Source organism: Panthera tigris, chromosome D4 (assembly GCF_018350195.1).
Source record: "Panthera tigris isolate Pti1 chromosome D4, P.tigris_Pti1_mat1.1, whole genome shotgun sequence".
Classification (NCBI taxonomy): Eukaryota; Metazoa; Chordata; class Mammalia; order Carnivora; family Felidae; genus Panthera; species Panthera tigris.
The window spans coordinates 85,989,704-86,015,510 of record NC_056672.1 but is presented as its reverse complement, the minus strand read 5'-3'; the positions used below and the strand labels follow the sequence as shown (position 1 = coordinate 86,015,510).

General features: G+C 46.1%; 1 protein-coding gene and 2 long non-coding RNA genes across 4 annotated transcripts; 1 reads left to right on the top strand and 2 right to left on the bottom strand.

Moving 5' to 3' along the window:
• Positions 1 to 1,738: 1,738 nt before the first annotated feature.
• On the top strand, positions 1,739 to 12,747 carry LOC107180768. 2 transcript variants are annotated; one of them, XR_006210746.1, is made up of 3 exons: positions 1,739 to 1,906; positions 7,309 to 7,391; positions 12,543 to 12,747. It is a non-coding gene; the product is annotated as an uncharacterized LOC107180768 (long non-coding RNA). The 2 variants fall into 2 exon arrangements; XR_006210745.1 differs by having other exon boundaries at positions 7,187 to 7,391.
• On the bottom strand, positions 4,616 to 10,628 carry LOC122233224. The gene is made up of 3 exons (XR_006210747.1): positions 10,551 to 10,628; positions 5,308 to 5,395; positions 4,616 to 4,893 (listed from the first exon to the last, which is right to left on the bottom strand). It is a non-coding gene; the product is annotated as an uncharacterized LOC122233224 (long non-coding RNA).
• Positions 12,748 to 15,797: 3,050 nt separating the features above from the next.
• LOC102970658 (neutrophil gelatinase-associated lipocalin-like) lies at positions 15,798 to 19,721 on the bottom strand. The gene is made up of 7 exons (XM_007094461.2): positions 19,549 to 19,721; positions 18,892 to 19,028; positions 17,418 to 17,497; positions 17,155 to 17,274; positions 16,835 to 16,933; positions 16,114 to 16,144; positions 15,798 to 15,991 (listed from the first exon to the last, which is right to left on the bottom strand). Exons 1-6 carry the CDS (start codon positions 19,684 to 19,686, stop codon positions 16,125 to 16,127), a joined length of 594 nt encoding a protein of 197 aa, XP_007094523.1. The 5' UTR covers positions 19,687 to 19,721; the 3' UTR covers positions 15,798 to 15,991; positions 16,114 to 16,124.
• Between the last annotated feature and the right edge of the window lie 6,086 nt (positions 19,722 to 25,807).

Here is a 25,807-nt window from a genome sequence, read left to right as displayed (position 1 = left end):
TTCAATGCAGCTTTTTTCTGCCCCTGGGTCCTGTCCCCATGTTTTAATAAAATCTTTTTTTTTTTTTTTTTTTTCACCAAGACATCTTCAAGAATTCTTTCTTGGCTGTCAGCTCTGGAACCCTCCCCACCCCACTCAATAACCTCACCATTTGGCCTCCAATGTGGGGTGTGGGTCTTTTCATCTGGACTCAGAGCTTCAGTGCAAACTTGGTGAGCACTTTCTCTTTTCTTCCTTTACTCTTATTTCAGGGGCTTTTCAAGGAGTCTGGTCTTATTAGAACACTTTCCTGTCTCCATTGCTCAGGCTGTACTCCTGTAGCCCGTGACTACTCTATGGGGAGGTGAGAGCCTGTCTTTTGGCTGCAAGTGAGTCCCCAGGCCAGAATGGTAAAAAGATCCAGAAACTTGTGCCCTCTCTTTATTCCTGTCCTTATACATGGTCATCTGTGTTGGGCATGGGACAACCACCTAAGTGACTAGCACAGATGCAAATCTTAAGACCCCTGTGTGAGGTTTCCTCCTCATTGGTCTAAAGTATCCCATCCACATCCCTGGCCTAGCTGCTTTTGGCTGTGGGCTGTCCCCTGCAAGCCCGCAAAACCAGTACCTGATTGAATATAAACTCAACTGGGAACCATTTCCTAGGACGTTGGCTGTAAAGACTGTATGTGTTGGACTGTCACTGAGATCGTGATGGGTTTCTGTCTTCACTGTTTTCAATGTCCTCTACTAACTACTAATAAAGTAACAAAATTGGGCAATTCCCCCTTGTAAAAGTTTTCCAGTGTTTTTCATGGGTTAAACCAGTGGTTTGTTCAGCCTTCTCAACAAAGCAAATTAGGTCCTTCTGCTGGCCCCTATTTGCAGCCTAGGATGCAATGGGAAAGTGGGGGAGATCAGCTTCCATCGGCCCTTAACTGCTTGTGGGTGATCATTGCGATTTGCCTCGAGGTACGCCTTGGGTCACTTTAACACCTCAGGAACCTGTGATACACCCTGCATGGGTGATGCCACCTGGAAGTGGGGGTGGGGAGGGTGGATTTTCGTGGTAATGGACCTTCTCTACTTTTCTGTCTCTAAGAGTACGACGGGAGCTTCTCCATAGTCCCCAACGACTCTCCCTTGAGATGCCTTTTTAACCCACTGGAAACAATTTGCATTGCAAAATTTAGGAAAGGACATATCCCATACCACTGTGTGGCCTTAAGAGGATCTAGCAGTTAGAGCTCTTCTGTAGGAAACAGGGCCAATGGATGGAGGTACCTTAGTTCCAGGCCATCACAGCTCTAAGTCAGGACCCGGACCAAAAGAATGTGTTTGGCTAGTAAACTTCTTCCTGATATAGTGGATGTCCTAACAGGCCTCCTCCTGATGGAATTCAGGTGTTAGAGGAAACACAGGCCATCCCTGACAAAGGGGATGCTGACTCTTTCTCTGTGTTCCTCCTCCTAATAGATGTGGGGGCCTCTCCCTCATTCAGTTGCCAAGTTAACAGCTATAATTGGAGCCAACTGTGGGTAGTCTACTTTGGGATGTGGACTTTAAAGAATATTCCTAAGCAGCTGCCCAAATTCCCTTTGTTTCAAGGAAATCCCTTGTCTTCTCTAGCCTGACATAGACTCCCTATTTCCACCTGGGTGAAATCAAACAAACAAACAAGCAAACGAACAAACAACATGGCATCCCTTCTTTCCCAGCTGACAAGGTTTAGAATCAGGAATCCTCTTTCTCTGCCTTCTGGTACTTCGCCTCTTGTGCCTTCCCCTGTCTCTCCTCTTGTTTCTGCATCACTTTCTCTGTGACGTACATAACTGGCTTCTATACCATCCTCCCACCCGCGATGTCAAGGAGCGATGAGCACCTCCTTGGATCGCCCACTTCAGATTCCCCCATTGCTGTCCTAGGTAAAAAAGTGACAGTGGGGAACAAACTGATTGTCCTTTAAGTGAATGCAGGTGGAACGTATTCAGTGTTTAATTTTATTTGTGTTAGTTTAACTAAGACAGACATGTATTTAGAGTTATCAGCATCAAATACAGAACTTTTATTCTGCCAAGGTTTCCTAAAGGTCAAATAAGATCATGTTGTCTCTGTTGCAATGTATTAGCAAATGATAACTTAAAGGGTAATTTTGTGTATCTCAAAGTTTTCATAGATAATTGTTAAGAGAGCTTTCAATGTCTTTGGTAATCTGACACTTGAATAAATGAGATTGAATTCGCTGGATATCTAGGTCTTTTCCAAATAGAATGGAGTGCTAAAGCATTGATTACTGAACATAGATTTGTGCTTTTGACTTCTTATTGCAGAGAAACTAGGAATATTTGAGTCTTTTGGAAAACATGCTTTGTGCTTAATTGATTCATGAATTTGCCATCTAAAGGATTCTGGTGTAACAGTTTAGAATTGGGTCCTACTTAGTCTCAGCTGGAGACTAAGGTTTCTAAAGGTCAAAATTCTGCTAAACATAAAAAGACTGATGGAAATAAGGAAAGCAACTCTATATGTAAAAAAGTATGAATGTGTAAAAAAGAGAAAAGGAATGGGAATATATTTTTTGTTGCAAGTAAAAGAAAGTAATTTTGTCCTAAATGAGACTGGTTTGGAGAAAAATGGCCTGGGACAAAATCTGAGTGCAAAGGTAAGCTGTAGAAGGTTCATGAAGGGAAATCTGTGGAAAGGAATTTTATGTGTAGTTATGACAGACTAAGTTGCCATGAATGGATTTTCAAAGGTACACTGTTATAATGTTGAAATTCTGCTTTTCTCTCTGTCAAAAGACAAAGTTTTTTTGGATTGTTCGGCTCTTGATAAATAATAATAATAATAATAATAATATACAAAGGATTGTATTCTCTTTTGTCTGCCGGGAAAACCACAGTTTCAGGTTTTGTCTTTATCAGGTCACTGATCGCTTAGTTAAAACTTCTAACTGTTAAAGGAGCAAAGTTTTGTAACAACTATATAACCCTTCATATTTGCCTTTGGAATCTCTTATTACCATCTTAGTTAAATAAATAATTTAAAGCTTTAAGATTTGTAATGATCTGAATCCCATTTCAGATGTGCTCTATAACTTTCTAAGGTTTAACAAAATTCCCAGCATTTAAATTGTACAGAAAGTCCCTTTGACCAAGGAGGACTTTTTATTTGGTATGTTAAGTGAAAAGCCCTGTTAAATAGTGGTACACCTTAGGTGACATTGCTTGGGTGAATGTTGTAACTGTTCAAAGATATGTGCAATTCCTAAAGCTTTTTTTTAAATTACTTTTTAAAAATTTACATTCAAGTTAGTTATCATATAGTGCAACAATGATTTCAGGAGTAGATTCCTAATGCCCCTTACCCATTTTGCCCATCCACCCTCCCACAACCCCTCCAGTAACCTTCTGTTTGTTCTCCATATTTAAGAGTCTCTTATGTTTTGTCCCCCTTGCTGTTTTTATATTATTTTTGCTTCCCTTCCCTTATGTTCATCTGTTTTGTATCTTAAAATCCTCATATTAATGAAATCATATGATATTTGTCTTTCTCTGACTAATTTCTCTTAGCATAATACCCTCTAGTTCCAGCCACCTAGTTGTAAATGGCAAGATTTCATTCTTTTTGATTGCCAAGTAATACTCCATTGTATCTATATACCACATCTTCTTTATCCATTCATCCATTGATGGACATTTAGGCTCTTTCCATACTTTGGCTATAGTTGATAGTGTCACTGTAAACATTGGGGTGCATGTGCTCCTTTGAAACAGCATACCTGTGTCCCTTGGATAAATACCTAGTAGTGCAATTGCTGGGTTGTAGGATAGTTCTATTTTTAATTTTTTTGAGGAACCTCCATACAGAGTGGCTGCACCAGTTTGCATTCCCACCAGCAGTGCAGAAGAGATCCTCTTTCTCTGCATCCTCGCCAACATCTGTTGTTGCGTGAGTTGTTAATGTTAGCCATTCTGACAGGTGTGAGGTGGTATTTCATTGTGGTTTTGATTTGTATTTCCCTGATGATGAGTGATGTTGAGCATTTTTCCATGTGTCAGTTGGCCACCTGGATGTCTTGTTTGAAGAAGTGTCTATTCATGTCTTTTGCCCATTTCTTCACTGGATTTTTGTTTTTTGGGTGTTGAGTTTGATAAGTTCTTTATAGATTTTGGATACTAACCCTTTATCTCATATGTTATTTGCAAATATCTTCTCGCATTCCATCATTGCCTTTTAGTTTTGCTGATTATTTCCTTTGCTGTGCGGAAGCTTTTATTTTGATGACGTCCCAATAGTTCATTTTGCTTTTGTTTCCTTTGCCTCAGAGACGTGTTGAGTAAGAAGTTGCTGTGGCCAAGGCCAAAGAAGTTTTTGCCTGCTTTCTCCTCAAAGATTTTGATGGTTGCCTGTCTTACATTTAGGTCTTTCATCCATTTTGATTTTATTTTGGGGTATGGTGTAAGAAAGTGATCCAGGTTCATTTTTCTGCATGTCGCTGTCCAGTTTTCCCAGCACCACTTGCTGAAGAGACTGTCTTTATTCCTTTGGATATTCTTTCCTGCTTTGTCAAAAATTAGTTGGCCATACATTTGTGGGTCCATTTCTGAGTTTTCTATTCTGTCCCATTGATCTGAGTGTCTGTTTTTGTGCCAGTACCATACTGTCTTGATGATTACAGCTTGTAATACAGCTTGAAGTTCGAATTCCCAAAGTTTTAATACGTTTTTGTAATAAGGTTGTCACGTGACATTCTGATTATTAAAGTGTTATGTATCACAGAAGTAACCAAATATCCTTGTCAATTGCATCATAACGAACTCTCATCAGATTGTTAACCATGTCCATTTTTGAGTTTTGTCACTTATAATTATTGTACTTATTCTCTTACAAAACATGTTTCCTCTTCCTCCTAAATCCAGGAGATTTATTAAAAGGGCTTTTAGGACAAATTCAGGTATTTGGCAGCTTTAAAATCCTAAAACTAAAATAGGTAAGAATGTCCAGAACTAAAAAGCTACACTTGAACTAAAAAGTTACACTTGTAACTAAAAAGCTACACTTGAACTGAACAACAATTAGTAATATGGGACTAAATGAACTGAGAAAGGTTATAGTTTTTGTGACCCTTGTTGAAAACATTGCTGGATCTCTAATGTTTGCTCTTCCAGATTAAGGAAACCTTCTCTTAAGATATGTATAATGTACAGAAATGTGATAAAATATTCCTCTATAAGTAAATTGAAACATTTAACTTTTCTCTCTACCTGAACCTTCTGAAATTCAAATGTCTCATTAAGTATACTTCCACAGCCATCATACTTACCTGCGTAAGTTCAGTGAGAATCTGTCCTCCTTGTAAAAGACACCATTGAGAATACTGTTCATTTTACCAAGGTTTTGACTGGAATGTCCTATTTGAGAGAAATGCATAGACTCTGATATGACTATATGGCTTTATGGAACTAAGGTTGACTTTATGAAACATGGAGCAAATAAAGCCCCTTGGGAATGTTGGCCTGATGCCTTGCTTACAGAGTTCCAATCAGACTTACCAGATGAGTAAAGAATGTCACTTCTGGGCAGGTGCAGGGACCTCAGGATATCTTGGGGACCTTGTGGAGAGGAATTGCCCAATCTACAAGTATTGCAGGCCTGTCTGATGGAAGTACTTGACTTGGCTCCTGGCCTGGAGAGGCCAATCAGTTCAGTCTCCAGTTCAATCTGGAGATTCCTTATAAAAGGTTTCAGCAAAGCAAACTTTAAAAGATCCTTAGGATCAATCACTATTCTTACTGAGGTTATGTAAATCATTAGGCAAAGTTTCTTAAAACTGGACTTGTTTTGTAAAGGAATTAGTCTTGATTTGGCTCTTTCTGGAAATGAAGGTTTTAGAGAGGAAAAACTATATTTCCATAATGCAGCTTTCTGGATGTTGAATTCTAGTTCTGATTGTCTTTAAATGTTTGCTGTTTGCCTAAACTACACAACTCGAGGTAAACTTCAGAAAAATTGTCACAATATTTCATGTATAGAAAATCTTTTGTGCTTGTTATTCAGTGGAGATAATAATAAGTCCCCATGGGCATATGATTATTTAAATAACTGGAAAATGGGATGGATTCCCCCAATAACTGTATAAAGACTAAAGTGCTTTACTATTCACTGGAGGCCAGGTTAATTCCTAAATCTCTAAATATGCCAACCATATCCTCCCTACACCTGATCTGACAGTTACTAGAAACCCACCCCATATAAACCCAAAAGACCTAGTTTATTTAAAATATTGAAAGTCTAATACAACAGTGGGTTTAACTTCAAACTTGAAGAGCCCCTACTGGGTCATATTATATACTCCCACTGCGATCAAGTTGGAAGGGAACATGTCATGGGCTCCTATATTTAAAATAATACCTGTACCCCCTTCACAGGAATTAACAAGCAAACGAATGTGCCTTCTTATTCCTGTCAACCTGTGGAAGACCTCATATTTCTCTGAGGATGGTTGTACCTTTCTTTTTCATCTTCCTTTCCCAGTTTCTACTAACAATTTCTTCTTACAATGGGCCATTCAAAAGGATCACCACAGACATTTGAGTTACAAACCAGAAAGACCAATCTGATTCCTGCTGCCTGTTCCCACAAGCATCCAAGGATGCTTCAAGTCTAACATCTAAAAAATCTCACTGTCAGCACTGAAACACACTGGGTTTGTAATCTGCTATAAGCATCAGCCTGTATTTTTCTTTTTTCTATAAAAGTACCTCTTTTTAATTACCTGATTGCTTACTAAACAAAACAGAATCTATATGATGGCTATATACCACTTGTTACACAGTTAAGGCCTTAAATAACTCTTAATATTATATAACTAAATACTAAAATTGATAAGGAAAAATCTGTTATAAGATGCCCTACATGACTCATAGGGGAATTCCAATCCCTGATGGAAGACTCCCCTTCTGAGTTTTTCTTCCCACCCAGCTTGCTGCATTCACCAAATTACTACTAATGCAGAATGCGGAAGGAACAGACCATAAATTGTCCCTTCTGCTTATGCTCTGGACTCAGACCTCTGGAGAGTTATCTCCTCTGAGCCCACTGGTGTGAAATAAACCTCCTGCCTTCCAAGATCTTTGAGGGCCACTTGGTTCTTCTGCTGGGTGATCCAGGCCACTTTCCATAACATTTGGTTCCCTGACCAGGAAACCCAACTGCTCTGGCCCATTGTTGCCACTGGTTTGGGAAAATAGTGAGGTGGTGACAGAACGAGGAATTGCAATGGAGAAGGCGTGCCCTGCCTGATCTTCTGCAGTCTCCCACACAGTCCCCTCAAGCTGGCCCCGCTCCGCCATTTGCCAGATGTGAGGAGACTTGCAGATGAGGACCTGGACCTGACATCAGATACCGGTAAGGCCTGGGACCCAATTCAGTCTGGCCCACCTATAGTGGTAGAAGGGGGACCTGATCATGCCCCAGAGACCTCAGTGGTCTCACAGGTAGGAATTGTGGTATGGAGCCCCAATTCAGTCCAGCCCACCCATAGGGGTGGAAGAGGGACCTGGTCATTCCCTGGAGACCTCAGAGGTCTTACAGGTAAGGAGCCCCAATTCAGTCTGGCCCACCCATAAGGGTGGAAGGGGGACCTGATCACTCCCTGGAGACTTCAGTGGTCTCACAGGTAGGAATTCAGTCCGACCCACCCACAGGGGTGGAAGAGAGACCTGATCAATCCCCAGAGACCTCAGAGGTCTCACAGGTAGAAATTCTGTGGGAGGGAATGTAATAACCTCTGGTGTCTATGTGAGTGTGAATGTGTGACTTGGTCTGGCTTGCCTGCTGAGTTCGATACTGTGGCTCCACAGGTGGGCACCCTTAAGGTCCACAAAAGCCCACGGAGTCTGAATGGGCCCATCTGTGATTCCGTGGTGAATGGCACACAGATTATGGTGGCATTGGAATAGTTTCCGATCGAAAGTCACAAAGCTGAGACTGCTACGGCTAAGCATTACCTAAGTTCCTTTGGGACATAGCCAGATGGGCATCTGACTGGTCTCCTCATTAGAGGGGGGACTCCTACCCTTCTGTCTGTCTTTGTGACTCTGTCTCACAGGAACATTATGGGGTCAGGACAGAGCAAAGAAGGGGTTTTCGGGAGACTATGGAATTAAGATACCCCCCGGCAAGTTAAGGAATCTATGGGAGTTAGAATGGCCCACTTTTTGTGTAGGATGGTCCTCAGAGGGAACCTTAGATGTCCCAAAAGTCCTCTGCATCTGGCATGTTGTCAGCAGAGACCCAGGTTATCCTGATCAGTTCCTGTATATCGATTCCTGGTTAGAGATTACCCAAACCCTACCCCCTTGGGTGCAATTTACCTGCAACAAACAGGGACAGGCTAGGGTCTTAGTCACTTTGACAAAGTGGCTCAAGGAAGGTCAACAGAAGTCCTGACCTCCACAAATTCTTGCCAGTGATCCAGAGGAAGAACCAATCTTGCCCTCACGATATCAATCCCCCAGTTCCTGATACTCTGTCACCTTCAGTCTCCCCACCACCTCTGGACTTGGAAGATCCTCTCTCCCCCAGATCATCAGCCAGATTGTGCCCTCAGCCAGGTGCAGGCAGTCTCCAGATGCCAGTCCACAGCCACCAGTACCAGAGGCTCTCCTCCGGGGGATCCGAGCAGGGACAAAGAAGCCCACTAATATGCTCAGCAGCAAGGAGAATCCCCCAGGGATTACTATGAGATGCTATGCAAGGCTTACACCCAGTTTGACCCTGAGGCACAAGAGAGCCACCACAAAAGGATGGGGAGGAAGGTCCAGCCACCAAAAGGGAGGAGGCCCAAAACCTCCTTAGCAAGGGATAAGTGCGCCTACTGCAAGGAGAAAGGACATTAAAAGAATAAATGTCCCAACCGGGGAAAGTCCCAGAAACCCAGCCGACATGCACAAGAACCCTGCAAAAAAGACCTCATAGGCCTAGCAGGAATAGATTCAGATTGAGGGGGACCAGGGTTCTTCTTGGCCCCTATGAGCCCATGGTCAAAATAAAAGGGGATCAAACTATGATGTTTATGTGAACTCAGGGGCCACACGGTACAACATGAGTTCCTCTACCTACCTGAGTGCCCTATCCCTCCCCTCAGCCAGGATATACTCTCAAAGCTGGGGGCCCAAGTAACCTTTGAGCCAACAGGATGCACCAACCTCTGATTGGATCCAAGTGGAGGCTATTATGCAACCAGGCCCAACCAAGTGGCCCACCCGAATTCAGGACTGCCTTCCCCACTGTACGGGCCGAGGACAACCCCCCTCCCTGGACTCGCCCACAAGGGGCCCCTGTCATTGTAGAGTTAATCCCAGGGGCTCACCCACAGAGACAGCGGCAATACCCCCTCTCACAAGAGACAAGGGCAGGCATCCAAGAACACCTGACCAGACTCAAAGAAGCAGCCATTCTGGTTGAATGCCAACCACCCTGGAACACTCTGCTCTTGCCAGTCAAGAAGCCGGTAAGAGGGTACCGACCAATTCAAGCTCCTTGCACCTGGTGGTCCCGAACCCTCCTCAGCCATATCCCAGGCTCTACCAGATGGTTTACTTGTCTAGACTTAAAGGATGCCTTCTGCCTCTGCTTGGCCCCCCAGAGCCAACATTTGTTTGTCTTCAAATGGACTGAACCAGACCCAGGGCATCAGATGCAACTGACTTGGACACACCTCCCACAGAGGCTTAAAAATTTGCCTACCCTCTTTTGGGAGGCACTGGCCAGAGATTTTGCCAGCTTTCCAAGGGAGGTCACATGCTGCACCTTCTCCAGTATGTAGATGACTTCCTCCTTGTCAGCTCTACCCAAGAAAATTGTACAGTGGGAACAAGGGCCCTCCTCCAACTCCTGTCAGACTCAGGGTATCAGGTCTCATGAAAACAAGGTACAGATCTGCCAACAGCAAGTCCAACCCAAGGAAAAAGAGCACCAGGGTCAGAGAGAAAGAAGGTCATCACCTCCATACCTCAGCCCCAAACTAAGAGGGGGCTACGAAAATTCCTTGGGGCTGCAGAATTCTGCCAAATCTGGATTCCTAGATTCTCAGCAATAGCAAGACCCCTCTATAATCTCTTGGTAGGACTGGATTGACAACCACCTGTCTGGACAAAGGAGGCCAAAGCTGCATTCCTAGAGATAAAGGCCACCTTGGGGCAGGCGCCAGCCCTTGGCCTGCTGAATATAAAAAAGCCTTTCAATCTCTTTGTGCATGAGAAGGAAAAGGTCGCCCTTCGGGTTCTCACACAGACCACTGGACCTCAGCAATGGCCAGAAGAGGCTGGACCCAGTGGCGGCAGAATGGCCACTATGTCTTAGGGCACTAGTGGCCACAGTTCTGCTCATTGAAGAGTCAGATAAACTCACCCTGGGACAAGAACTAAATGTCAAGGTTCCTCATGCTGTCATGTCTCTCATGCCTCTCCAACTTTTGGCTAGCACAATACCAGGGGCGCCTCTGTGAGAATCCATGGGTCACTCTTAAAATAGTGCAGACACTGAACCCTGCAACTTTCCTACCTTCTGAGGAAGGGAAACCAGATCATGACTGTTCTGAGGTGACGGATAAAGTATTCGCAAGCTGCCCAGATCTGCATGACCAGGCAGATCTGTATGACCAAAACCCAGACCTCACCTTGTTCAGTGATGGTAGCAGTTTCATCACAAAGGGCATTCAAAAGGCGGGGTATTCAGTGACATGCCTTAATCCGAGCCCTCACCATTAGTAAGGACAAGCGAGTGAACTGACTCCCAGTACACCTTTGCTACTGTACACATACATGGGGCAATCTACAAAGAGAGGGACCTCCTCACCATGGTGGAGAAGACCATCAAAAATGAGGAGGAAATATTAAAGCTCCTCGAGGCCTTCTGGCTTCCAAAAAAGTTGCAGTTCTACACTGCAAAGGACACCAGAAGGGAGATGACCCTACAGCACAAGGAAATCATCTAGCAGACAAAGCAGCCAATATAGCAGCTAATAAGGAGGTAGACATAGCTCCCTCCCTTATCCATGCTGTGACCCCCACCAGGAGTTCAGAGAAGAAGTTGTCCCCCAGTTAGGCTTACCAGCCACAACCTACAGCAATAATGGGCATGCATTCATGGTGGACTGCTTACTGGCCTCAAAGCTCAGGAAAAGTAGAGCAGATGAATTGCACCCTTAAGGGAACCTTAGCCAAGTTCTGTCAAGAAACAGACCTCCCATGGCCGGACCTGTTGCCCCTGGCCCTCCTGCATGCCCATTACACACCAGGAACCCAGGGTTTCTCCCCTTTTGAACTAATATATGGGAGCCCCCCTCCATGTCTAGGGAGCCTCCCAGGAAGGGAATAAGAGAACAACTTCAAGCTTTAGGGGCCACCCTAAATGAGTTACAATGATATACCATAGAGAGGGCCCCAATCTCTTTAGGATCTCCTGTACACCCCTTCTCACCAGGGGACTTGGTCTAGGTCAAAGACTGGAAAAAAGACCCTCTCAAACCACAGTGGACTGGGCCTCATACCATTATCCCGACCACCCCTACTGCCCTCAAGGTCACAGGTATCACTCCAGAGTCAAGAGGGCCAATCCTGAGGAGCCCAGACTTGGAAGACTGACCCAAGTCTGATCTTCAGCCCTGCTCCAGCCACATCCCGGAAGCTGGCTTCTCTATGCATGGCAGAAGCTTGAGGAATCACTGGTCCAATAAAATAAATACACTGTCTTTACTCTTTGCCATCGGATTGGCAGAGGTTGCCCCAGAAAGCTGGGGAAACAGCAAGAGGTTCCTGTTTGCACTCACCTTCCTCTTATGGATAGGATGTTTTGTTGGTATTGATTGCCTCTAATCTGGGCCCCATTTGTAAGAGCAGGGCACCTTCAGTGGAAGAATCTGGGGGGCTTAAAAGCTTAAATATGGTGTAACCTCTTTCGGTCTACTGGTTTGCCTGCCAGTAGGGAGGTTCCTAATGCCATTTTGGGAAGTGTTTGCTCTGATGTATGTGCCTCAAGCGTCAGGAAAAAGAGATTAAATAATTCTGAGGATAAAAGTTGGTGCTTAGATTAACCTTCACCTCTAAGGCCCAGGCTAAACGAGTGATGTTACAACCTGTCCTCCTAGGGGCAGGAATAGCCATGCGGATAGGGAGTCGCATAGGAGACATAGGCTCATCTGTGGGACTAACAAGTGGCCAACTCCCTAGTGTCCATACAGAGCCAAATAAGTTCCCTGGCAGGGGTTGCCCTCCAGAACAGACAGGCACTAGACCTCACTGCTGAGAAAGGGGGAACCTGTGTCTTCCTCAGAGACCAGTCAGACAGTCACAACCAAAGTCAGGGAACTAAGGAAAAGGACAAGCCATTAATAAATGAAGATGATGCCCTTTAATACAGCCTACATCTGTTTAAAGGGGCATCAAAGGCGGGGAATGATAGGGAAAAATCTGTTATAAGATGGCCAACAGGGCTGATAGGTGAATTCCAGTCCCCAACTGAAGACTCCCTTTCTGGGTTTTTCTTCCCACTCAGCTTGCTGTGCATACCAAATTACAACTAATGCAGAATGCAGAAGTAACAGACTATAAATTGTCCCCTCTGCTTATGCTCTGGACTCAGACCTCTGAAGAATTATCTCCTCTGGGTACACCGGTGTGAAATAAACCTCCTGCCTTCCAAGATCTCCAACTGCTGCTTGGTTCTTCTGCTGGGTGATCCAGACCACATTCCATAGCAAAATAACTCTAATGCATTAAACACTTATACAAAACAGAATGGCATTAGATGTTTTAAGTGCTGCACAAAGTGGAACTTATACTCTCATAAGAACAAAATGCTGTGTATACATTCCAGATTACAACCAAAAATTATTTTGGATTTCTTACTGACATGAATACTCAAATTGGCACATTAAACAATCCCTCTCTTTCCTTAGTGAGTGGTTAAACTCTTAGGCTGGAGGATTTTTGTTAGCTACCAAAGGACTTTTCATTTGAGCTAATCTTTCTAGTTATTCTACTTATGTTTTGCTATTTTCTCTCATGTCTCTCTGCCTGGTGCCAAGACTCCATCACTACAATAACTTCAAGCCAAGAGATGATTGTTTCTACTCGAGGTGGTTCATACACATTGTCCACCTTGGATTCAGCTGCATCACCTTAACTGCCCTATGTTCCCTGATGAACCAGTATTGACCCATAGGTAGGCAATTCTATGCCCTTACTCAGCAGGAAGAAGCTAAAGAAGATGAGACCTTCTTCCCTCAACAACCTTAAAGATATACGGGTCAAAATTGTTCAGAGGGTATATGATGAAGGAGCGTGGAGCAAAATGAGGGCAAAACAGGCTGGCATATCCCCCCTCCCCCAGGTGGAATATGTGACATATTTCTCACACACTCCTGGCTACCCAAGAACAAAGGAAAGGCATTTAAATGCTTTCCATGGTGATGTAGGAAACCAAGGCAAATGAAAAATTAAATCCTCTTACTGCCTACAGCCTATTGGCAAGTCCTTGAAACCAGTAGAGTAACTTCCCTCTGGGATCTCAGCTGCCTCGTTAATGACAGTTTGCCAGGGGCAAAGAGAACCTTAGCTTAACATTATCCCAACCTCCAGGATCCTGTAAGTCTACTTCCTTTATCTCAACTGCCCCAAAGTATATGCTAGCAATCATACTGCAAGTTTATGGCCCCCCCAATATACATCTGAAGGGTCTCATGATTGAGGTTTTATTCAACAGTAATAATGGTGTTGCTCTAGAAACAGCTGGTCCCTCAAGGTCATGGAAACCTTGCTTTCAAAATACCTTAGAGACTTACTCTATCCCTGATCCCCTCCCCACCTGAGGATATATAATCAGTTACCCATCACAACCCCAGTGCAGCTCTTCCTGCCCCTGAGTCCTGACCCTGCGCTTTAATAAAATCACCTTTTTGCACCAAAGACGTTTTCAAGAATTCTTTCCTGGCTGTCAGCTCCTTACCACCCCATCAACACCCCAAAGGACTTTTATTTGGGCAATTCTTTCTTGTTATTCTAATTACATTTTGCTGTTTTCTACCATGTCTCTCCACATGGTGACAAGACTCCATCACTACAATAACTTCAAGCCAAAAGATGATCCTTTCTACTTAAGGAGGTTCATACTTGTTGTCCACTTTGGATCCAGCAGCCTCTGCCTTCTGTAACTCTTCTGTATGTTTAGCAACTGATCAATATTGACTCATAGGTAGGGACATCTCTACACCCCTACTGAGCAAGAAATAGCTACAGAAGATGAAACTTTCCACCTTCAACAACCTTAAAGATGTAAGGGTCAGAATTGTTTAGGGTGTAAGGGTTAAATTGTAGTGTAGGGCTAACCTGTAGACTTAAGAAATAACTTTGTTTTAACACTATAGGTTAAGAGATAACAGCCTTATCCTATCAATCAAGGGAACAAAAGTTCAAAGAAAATCAACTGGATTAGTGTTTGATTGGATTGGGGCAAGGGCATGTCTGAACTATTTCCACCCCCATCTGGGAACTATTCCTTTGTTCTGCTCCCAGGTGATGATAAGATGATGTGGTTGGCTATAAAAACTCTGTACCCTGGCTGTTCGAGACCGCACTCTTGTCAAGAGTGTCAGTCCTGATCGGTTGGCCTTGCCTCTCATTGCAATAAACTTTGTTGTGACTGTCACTGGTGCCCATAGCATTCTGATTCAGGAGTCGTGTGGATGCAACAAGGGGTGATATGATGAGGGAGAATAAGGCAAGCTGTGGGCAAAGTACAAACTAGCATTACCCCTCCCCCCACCCCAGGTGAGATGTGTGACATTCCTCAGACACTCCTGGGTGCCCAGAAACAAAGGAAAGGAAAGAAAACAAATGGTTAACTGATAGAGATCCCAGTCATGGGAGGATATAAGTCTCCATCAGTTTACAAATATCTTAGTAAATTAGAAGAAAAAGGCAATCTTATCAATAGCCTAATCTCCAGAAACCTATAGACTCAGTTTCCTGGAGCCCCCACATCACCCCTCATAGTAATATGGGGAAGAAAGACAAGAAGAAATGGCAGGTAATGTTAATTTCCTGATACCCTGCAGCCCGTTGACAGATACTAGAGGCTGGCAGAGAAGAACATTTCTCAAGGAACTCCCTACTGTCTTAATGTTGATGTTTGCTAGAGGGAAAAATACCTTAGCTTGACAATAGCTAGGCCTCCAGTATTCTGTAAATCTTCTTTAGCATATGAAAATCTCTTAGGAAACTACCTTGACTTTACTGCCTCCAACTTGAGTATATAAGCAGTCACTCTTCACATCCCCAGGGCAGCTCTTTCTGCCCATGGATCCTGTCCCCGTACTTTAATAAAATCACATTTTTGCACCAAAGATGTCTTCAAGAATTCTTTCTTGGCCCTTGGCTCCAGACCCCCAATCACCCCAAAAACTTCAATTCTGGTGAAGTGGGGGTGCCAGCAACTCAGCCCCCCCAACCCTTTCCAGCTGCCTGGCCCTGGCTGGGCCTCTGCCATTGGACCATTCAGCTGGTGGCTGAACATGGGTGTGAGTTGTGCCCCAGCAGTGTGCTAGGAGGCAAGGGGAACTGAGGGCTGCCGCTGGTCTGGGGCTGGTCTTGGATTTGGGAGCTGGAAGTATTCAGTCAGACCTGGACACTGCTTCTGTGGCCTCAATCCCTTTCTGAGGATCACAGCTCCTGGCAGTGATGCTAATAGAAGCCTGTCCTTTGCTCTTTTTTCTCTCAGAAGGCCCAGAGGTCAAGGAGAACAGAATGGGGACTGGGGGACATGTGTTTATTTAGCAACCAAGGAGGAGTTCTGTCAGCTGGGCAGCCTGGGGAGCAGCTGGTGGGCTGTGCTGTGAGAAGGGTCTCCTGGCTCTCTCAGGGCTGTCCAGGCTGGTAGGAACACTTGGGCAGTACCCTGGGCAGAGGTCGGCATGAGAGGATGGGGTGGAGAGAGCCAGAGAGCACCTGAGAGGGAGTCAAGGGAATAGAGAGGGCAGCAGTGCTGGGCAGGTGGGACAAAGGCAGATCTGGGACCCCCTCCCAGCTGCACCCTGGCTTCCATCAGCCCCCTCTCCAGCCATACTTACCGCACCTTTGCTCACTCATCGATGCACTGATCTGTGGGGGACAAAGTGGTCAGCATGGATAGGGGTGTGTGTGTGGGATCACTGACTTCCAGGGCCCCGGCATTGCCCCTGGGCTACCCTGGGCCTCAGCCTAGTCTAGCCACAGAAGCTCTAGGGGTTCCCTTCATAGACAGTACAGCAGAGGACTGGATGATGGGTCAGGAGACTGGAGGAGAGGCCTGAGGACAAGCAGACCTGGGTGACACCCATTCTCCAAAGGAGGCAGGTGAGGCCCAGCCACACTGCTGCTTGGGCACCAAGCCTTCTGCCTGTTTACCTGCTGAGTCTTGACACACCCTCAGCCTTGGGGAGGCACCTGCCCAGACCAGGATGCCTGAGGACAAGGGTGCCTGCCAAGTCAGTGGTGAACCAGCCTCAAGGCAAAGGGGGAGTTGGCCCAGGACAAACAGGACTGGGTGGAGGGGGAGGTGGCCAGGCAAGGAGACTGAGGAAACTTGTCCCACGTGTGCAATACTCATGTGGGCAGGTCTGAGCTAGTGTGAGGGAGAACACATGGGAACCAGGACCCTGGGTGTGGCAGGGTCTTCCTGAACCTGAAGTGGCTCCTGGGGCTCCAGTGACCACAGCAGGGTCCTTCATCCCTCCTCTCCCCCCTTCCCTAGTGAGGCAACATCCTGGACAGTCCCCATGTGCCTTTCTCCTCTGTCCAGCTGGTGATTACCATTGGGGATAGGGAAGATGATGTGCTCATCGGTGAGGCCCAGGAATTTGGCAAAGATAATGAAGATTGCTTTCACAGGAGGCAGCTCCTTGGTCCTCCCTGTGGCCAAGAATGGCTGGTTAGTGGCTGGTGAAAGCTCCATAATGATTGTCGAACACATGAACAAAGACTCAGACCCCTTCCTCATGAGGGGTTCTGTGGAAAGACCTCTCTCCCGCCTCCCTGGGGCTCAGAGTGAAGGAGACCTGAGGGCTGGATGCGATGGGCCTCTTCTCCCCCAGCATGAACAAGAACCGGGTCGCACCAGGTGTAAGACCCACCATAGAGGACGACCTTGATGTTCTCCTGGTTGTCGTGAACTTTCTTGAAGTACAGAATGGCAAACTGGTTGTAGTCTGTGGTCACCACTTGTGCAGTGTAGCTCTGGATTCCAGTGTAACCTGCATGGTGGGTGGTGAGGGATCAGCGTGCCCTGGCCAGGCAGAGGGAGCTATTGATTCCTACCTGGACTCCACAGAATGGCATCTGTGTGGAGCGGCAGGGAGGTCTTTGCCCCCGGAGACCCACCCCACTGAGGACTCACGCTCAATGTTGCCCAGGGTGTATTGGTCTAGATGCAAATTTGCGGTGAAAATTTTGGTCCAGTGGTCACAGTGCTGGTCCCTGTGGAAGCAAGAGAAGGGTGGATAAGAGGGTGACAGCCTACCATGCCACAGCAGGAGACCTGCATCCCACCCCTCAGATGGGTCTGGCTCTTCCCCGCTAAGCCCATCCCTGCCTGTCCCTGCCAACTCTGCCCTGAGACACCTGACCTACTCAGACTCTCTCTCTGCACCTACTGTCCTTCCTTCTTCTGGGCTGATTCCCTTTGGTGGTTTTCCTCTATATTCTCTCTCCCACATGAGGCATTTGTCACTTATTCTTTTTTTAAAAAAAACTTTTTTTAGATGTTCATTAATTTTTGAGAAATAGAGAGACAGAGCATGAACTGGGGTGTGGGTGATAGCAGAGAGGAGGACACAGAATCCAAAGCAGTCTCCAGGCTCCGAGCTGTCAGCACAGAGCCCGACCCAGGGCTTGAACCCACAAAGTATGAAATGATGACCTGAGTCAATCTCAGATGCTTAACCAACTGACCACCCAGGCACCCTGTCATCTATCTTATGTTGTGGTTTCCTGCTATAACCTCTCCTGGGGAAATCACCACCAAAGCTCCAGTCTGCTGGATGCCAAAGACTCCCTTAGCTGTTGGACCAAACCTGACCTCTCACCTGCATCCCATCTGGTCCCCTGGCACCCCAGAGCCAATCTCCCAGCATCTGTCTTTCTTCTGATCCTTCTATGATGGATGCTCTAGTCCCATCCCAAGTGCCAGAGCCAGAAACCCAGAGGAGCTGGGTAAGCCTTGCTTCCCCTCTCTAGGTCCTAATCCGCCCCTGCTCTGGTCCTCTCCCACCTATGACTGATCAGCCTCCTGGGCTGCACACCATCATTCTTCTCCCTGCTACAGCCACACCTGCTCTTCACCAGTACCTGAGGCTCCTGCCAGGGTGGCCACCCCCCCCCCTCCAGACTGCTCATCAGCTCCTGCTCAGGGCAACCATGCAATGGCTTGCTGTTTCTTGAAGAAGTGGCTCTCTCTGACTCAGTCCAGCAGCCTGCCACGAAGGTCCCAGACCTCCTTCTGATGCAGGTTGGTTCCTAAGGCCCATCCCACAGACCATCTCCCTGGAAGCTCTTGACAAAGCCCTAGGTGGGATTCTAGGCTGGATCCAGTGACCCTCCTCCCATTCTAGGACACCTATTCTCTGTCTTGTTTCCTGATGACAGTCTGTGTCCATTCCCAGGACTGTCTTCTGTCTGTGCTAAAGTGACCAAGAAATGTTGATCCAGTGAATGAAAGAAGGAATAAATACAGGGATCCAGTACCCAGTGGTAGGATGAATGATCATCTTTCAGCTTTGGTCACCCCTTCGCTATGACATCAGTCTGCCTATTGTACCTCCACGGCAGTCCTCTCAGCACCCCATGCTCCTCTAGGCAGTGGTTGCTCTCACCAGGCCAGGGCAGAGGTGACATTGTAGCTGTTGTCTTCATTCAGCTCGAAGGTATCGGTATACATCTTCAACTGGCTGTCTTTTTCTTTATTAAATTCGTTCCCTGCCAATCCTAAGACGTACCATTTCCCCTGGAACTACAGTGGGGGCTGATGATAGGCAGAGCCAGAGGCAGCCACAGGGGGCCCTCCTGCTCCATCCCTGCAGGCACTTCTAGGCGGCCTGGGCCTGTAACATAAGTACCTCTAATGGGACTGCAGGGACCCAGACTGGCCACACAGGCTGGGCTGATGAGCCTGGCAGGAGCTGGAGCCCATCAGGCCAGGCAGGAGCCCTGAGTGTGTCAGGGACAAGGTGACACTTGGCAAGTGGCCACTGGCATCCCTGAGCCTGTTTCTTCATCATGTAGAGGGCCTGAAGATCTTCCCACCTGGCATTGACTGTGGAGATTTTGGAAGAGAGTATGGACAAGGGGAGTCTGCTCAGCTGACCCTCTTGTCAGCAAGGTTGGGTGTGGATGGGGGCATGGGGTGTGCCTTCCATCAGGGCACCCGAGAGAGCAGACTGAGCTAAAGCCTGAGCCCATCCTGCCTCTCCTCCCCTCTGTTGACACTCTTCTCGGGGGTCTCCCTGCAGCTGCCCCTTCAGGTCACTTACCAGCTGTTCCTGGAAGACAGGCTCCACAGGGACCCAGAGCAGAGGAGGGGCTGGGATCAGGTTTGGGGTGGAGTCCTGGGCATGGGTCTGCAGAGCACCCAGCAGGACAAGACCCAACCACAGGAGACCTAATGCCATGACTTCAGGGCCAAGGAGGCAGGCACCACTTTCAGTTTCCCTGAAAGAAGGGATGAGTGAGGAGGCTTCTGGGGGGATGCTATTTATGGTCTTTGTGGCCAATAGGTCACCCCAGGGTGGAGCAACTTATCCTTTGCCAAATCCTGGAAGGATGAGGCAATTGCCAGCAACTCGTGCTGAGGATCATGGCAAGCTCTCTGCCCTTTCCCTCAGGTCAGGATTATGCAAGATGAGGGGCAGAAAGGTCCAGGAGGTGGGAGGGTGCATTCCCCATATCTCCACATCTCTGGAGGGGACAGTGACTCCTTCCACACTCTCTTCCCTCTGGTTAGCACTGTGAGTGGTCAGGGGTCTTCGATATGGACCAGCTGTCTGACTGCCAGGAGCCTCTCAACTGGAGCTTAAGAGCGGGGTGGGGTAAGGGTGGTGGGACCCCCTTCCTGCACCTGGTGAAAACAGAGAATTCTTCACACCAAAGGAGCCAATGTTGCTTTCTGGTTCTCTGAGGGGAACAGAAGTGGAGGCAGCTGAGAAGGACATTCCTGGCACGAAGGACAGAGTGTACCCTGTGCTGCTCATGGAGCCCAGATCCTGGCCCTCCCAGGGACCCACCCCAGGCCCTGGCACAGTGTGAGACACGCTTCTGCTCCCTGCACCTCCCAACAGCTCACCTGGGAGTGTTCCTGATGAGGGAACATAAGGTAAGCTGAGGGGAAAACACATGCTAACATCCCCCTCCCCCTTGTTGGGATCTGTGTGACAATCCTCAGGCGCTCCTGGCTGCCCAAGAACAAAGAAAAAGAAAGAAAACAAATGGTTAGCTGAGAGAGATTACAGTCCTGCAGGTCGTGACTCTCCATCAGTCTACCTATGTCCTAGTAAGTTAGGAGAAAAAGGGAATCTTATCAATAGCCTAATCGCCAGAAACCTATACTCAGTTTCCTGGAGCCCCAACATCACCCTCCCTCCCATAGTGATATGGGGAACAAAGGCAAGAAGGAAATGGCAGATGGAATTGAATTTCATTAAAACCTACAGTCCATTGACAAACTTGAGGCACATACAGAGTATAACATTTCTCCAGGAATTCCTTACTGTCTGAATGTTAATGCTTTGCTAGAGGGTAAAACAACATTAGCTTGACAACATCTAGGCCTCCAGTAATGTGGGAGTCTACTTGAGCATATGAAAATCCCTTTAGAAACGTCCTCTTGACTTTATGTCCCCCAACCCCATGGATTATAACCAGTCACTCTTCAAAGCCCCAGTATAGCTCTTTATGCCCAAGACTATTGTCCCTGTGCTTTAATAGAATCACCTTTTTTGAACAAAAGATGTTCCAAGAATCCTTTCATGGCTGTCATCTCTGAACACCCACCATTCAAAAGCACCCTCATTGCCATCAAGAATCAGCCCCTCCCCTCCTCCATGCCCCATTGGCAGGGTGAACCCAGACCTCAGCTGGCCCCTAAGGGACTAGGCCTTTAGTTCCTTCCTGGTGGGGGACAATGGGGACATGCATCTGCACTGTGTGAAGTGGGGTGGGGGGGCTGGCGCCCCAAGGGGGGCTCTCTACCCTGCTACTCTGGACACTGGGAACCTTGGGTCACAGTGAGTGCAAGGACTAGCCTCATCCTTGAGAGATCACTGATTTCATCTGCCATCTCTGGCCATAGTCTTGAACTGTGGAGCCCAGGGATAGGACTGGACACCCAGAAATGTTCCTGCCATGGCTGATCCCAGCTTTGTCTGGGAGGGAAGCAGTTTCCTCATGGGAGCTTGGATGTCCATGGGAGGCAGTGATGGGCCCCAGCCCCCAGGCAGTGTCTCCTAGATGTCACCACCAGGGCCAGAGCTGATAGAATGCCTGACCTGAGGCTGACCTGAGGGCTGACTGGCCTCAAATGAGACTCCCAGAGACCTCATTAGCATGTCTACCTGCTGCAGGGGAACCAGCTCCCCTAGCCTGGGCTTTGGGTGGTTGGTCCAGAGAGAAGGAATTCTGGGTGAATAGGAGCATAATATACAAGCTAGAGCCCCCCACCCCCCACTCTCAGGTGGGATATGTGACATTCCTCTGGCTGCCCAAGAACAAAGGAAAGGAAAGAAAACACATGGTTAACTGATAGAGATCCCAGTCATCCAGGACATGAGTCTCCATCAGTTTACAAATATCTTAGTAAATTAGAAGAAAAAGACAATCTTATCAATAGTCTAGTGTCCAGAAGCCTATAGACTCAGGTTCCTGGAGCCCCTATTAACACCCTCCCCACCATGGTGATGTGGGGAAGAAAGGCAAGAAGGAAATGGCAGGTAAGATTAAATTTCCTGATACCCTGCAGGCCAGTGACAAATAATTGAGGCACATACAGGGTACATTTTCCCAGAACCCCCTACCATTCCTAAATATAAATGCCTTAATAGAGGTAAAACAACCTAAGCTTGACAGTAGCAGATCCTAGGGGAGATTAGGAGTCCTCTTTAGCATGTCAGACTCCTTCTGGAGGCCTCCTTCCCTTTTGACTTTACTTCCCCTAACTTCCTAGTATATAAACACTCTTCCCAACTTCAATGCAGCTTTTTCTGCCCATGGGTCCTGTCTTCATGTTTTAATAAAATCTTTTTTTTTTTTTTTTTTTTTTTTTCACCAAGACATCTTCAAGAATTCTTTCTTGGCTGTCAGCTCTGGAACCCTCCCCACCCCACTCAATAACCTCACCATTTGGCCTCCAATGTGGGGTGTGGGTCTTTTCATCTGGACTCAGAGCTTCAGTGCAAACTTGGTGAGCACTTTCTCTTTGCTTCCTTTACTCTTATTTCAGGGGCTTTTCAAGGAGTCTGGTCTTATTAGAACACTTTCCTGTCTATTGCTCAGGCTGTACTCCTGTAGCCCGTGGCTACTCTATGGGGAGGAGAGAGCCTGTCTTTTGGCTGGAAGTGAATCCCCAGGCCGGAATGGTAAAAAGATCCAGAAACTTGTGCCCTCTCTTTATTTCTGTCCTTATACATAGTTGTCCTGGGCACAGGACAGCCACCTAAGTGACTAACATGGCTGCCAATCTTAAGACTCCTGTGTGAGGTTTCCTCCTCATTGGTCTAGCATGATCCCATCCACATCCCTGGTCTCACCAGTTCTGGCTGTGGGACCTCCCCTAGAAGCCTGCAAAACCAGTACCCTGATGAACTGGGGACCATTTCCCAGGAAGCTGGCTGTAAAGACTGTATGTGTTGGCATGTAGAGTAGATCATGATGGGTTTCAGTCTTCACAGTTTTTTGTCAATGTCGTCTATTAACTAGGACTTAAATTACAAAATTGGGCAATTCCAGCTTGTAAAACTTTTCCAGTGTTTTCCATGATTTAAAAATGATGTTGTCTTCAGCTTCTCAGCAAGGCAAAGTAGGTCCATCTGCTGGCACCGATTTGTAGGCTAGGATGAAAAGGGAAAGTGGGGGGGACACCACCATCCCTCCTACAGAAGCCCTTAAAGGCTGGTTGGTGATCATCGAGATTTGCTTCGAGGTACGCCTCCGGTCACTTTGACCCCTCAGAAACCTCTGATGTATCCTGCACGGGTGCTGCCACCTGGTGATTGGGCAGGATTTTCATGGTAATGGGCCTTCTCTACTTTTCTCTCTCTAGGAAGAGGATGGGAGCTTCTCAGTCCCCAAGGACTCCTCCTTGGGATGCCTTTTTAACCCACTGGAAACAAATTGGATTGCAAAATTTAGGAAAGGGCTGATGTCATGTAACTGTGTATGGCCTTAGTAGGATCTAGCAGCTAGAGCTCTTCTGCAGGAAACAGAATCAATGCACAGGGGTACCCTAGGTCCAGGCCTTCACAGATCTAAGTCAGGACCTGGACCAAAAGCCTCTTGCAGAATGCACTTGCCCAAATGTGTTTGGCTAGTAAACTCCCTCCGGGCATAGTGGATGTCCTAACAGGCCTCCTCCTGATGGAACTCAGGTGCTAGTGGAAGCAAAGACCCTCCCTGACAGAGGGGATGCTGACTCTTTCTCTCTGTTCCTCTTCCTAATAGATGTGGGAGTCTCTCCCTCATTCTCCTGAGTTATCGGCTATAATTGGAGCCAACAGTGGGTAGTCTACCTTGAGACGTGGATTTTAAAGACTATTCCCAAGCAGCTGCCCAAACGCCCTTTGTTTCAAGGAAATCCCTTGTCTTCTCTAGCCTGACACAGACTCCCTATTTCCACTTTGGTGGAAATCAAACAAACAAACAAACATGGTGTCTCCTCTTTCCCAGCTGACAAAGTTTAGAACCAGAAATCCTCTCTCTCTGCCTCTGGCATTTCGCCTCTTCTGCCTTCCCCTCTCCCTCCACCTGTTTCTGCATCACCCTCTGTGTGACCTACATAAACTGGCTTCTATACCATCCTCCCACCCACGATGTCAAGGAGCGATGAGCACCCTCTTGGATCACCCACTTTAGATTCCCCCATTGGTGTCCCAGGTAAAATGTGACAATAGGGAACAAACTGATTGTCCTCAAAGTGAACGCAGGTGGAACGTATTCAGTGTTAAAGCTTATTTAAGTTTGTTGATTAACTAAGATAGACATGTATTTAGAGTTATCAGCATTAAATATGAAAATTTTTTTCTACCAAGGTTTCCTAAAGGTCAAACTCATGTTGTCTCTGTTGCAATTTGTTAGCAAAAAGATGACTTAAAATAAAGGGTAATTTTATGTATCTCAAAGTTTTCACGGATAATTGTTAAGATAGCTTTCATAGTCTTTGGTAATCTGACACTTGGATAAATGGGATTGAATTCACTGGATATCTAGGTCTTTTCCAAATAGAATGAATGGAGTGTTAAAGCATTGATTACTGAATATAGGTTTCTGCTTTTGACTTCTTATTGCAGAGAAACTAAGAACATTTGGGTCTATTGGAAAACATGGTTTAAGCTTAATTGATTCATGGATTTGCCATCTAAAGGATTCTGGTGTAACGGTTTACAAATGGTTGCTACTTAGTCTCAGCTGGACACTAAGGTTGCTAAGAGTCAAAATTCTGCTAAGCATAATTAAGACTGATGGAAATAAGGAAAGCAACTCTATATGTAAGAAAGTATGAATGTGTAAAAAAGAGAGAAGGAATGGAAATATATATTTTTGTTACAGGTAAAAGAAAGTAATTTTGTCCTAAATGAGACTGGTTTGGAGAAAAATGGCCTGGGACAAAATTTGAATGCAAAGGAAAGTCATAGAAGGTTCATGAAGGGAAATCTTTGGAAAAGAATTTTTAAAAAATTTTTTAAATGTTTATTTATTTTTGACAGAGAAAGAGACAGAGCATGAGCTGGGGAGGGGCAGAGAGAGAGAGGGAGACACAGAATCCGAAGCAGGCTCCAGGCTCCAGGCTGTCAGCACAGAGCCTGAGGCGGGGCTTGAACTCACAGACTGTGAGATCATGACCTGAACCGAAGTGGGACACTCAACCGACTGAGACACCCAGGCGCCCCTGGAAAGGAATTTTATGTGTGATTACGGCAGACTATGTTGCAGAATGGATTTTTAAAAGTACACCAGTATAAGGTTGAAATTCTGCTTTTCTCTCTGTTCAAAACACAAAGTTTTCTTTGGATTGTACGGCTCTTGGTTAAAAAAATAAATAAAAATAGTATACAAAGGTTTTTTTTTCTCTTTTGTCTCCTGGGAAAACCACAGCTTTAGGTTTTGTCTTTATCAGGTCATTGATCATTCAGTAAAAACTTCTCACTGTTAAAGGAGATAAGTTTCGCTAACAAGTATATAACCCTATATATTGCCTTTGGAATCTCATATTGCCATCTTGGTTAAATACATAATTTAAAGCTTTAAGATTTGTAATGAACTGAATTCTATTTCAGATGTTCACTATAACTTTCTAAGGTTTGACAAACTTCCCCGGATTTAAATTGTAAAAAAAGTCTTTTTGACCAAGGAGGCCTTTTTATTTGGTATGTTAAATGAAAGTCGTATTAAATAATGATACACCTTAGGTGGTATTGCTTGGGTAAATGCTGGAACTGTTCAAATGTGTTTGCAATTCCTAAATCTCTAAATGAACATGCAAAACATATCCTACCTAAACCTGATCTGACAGTTATTAGAAACCCA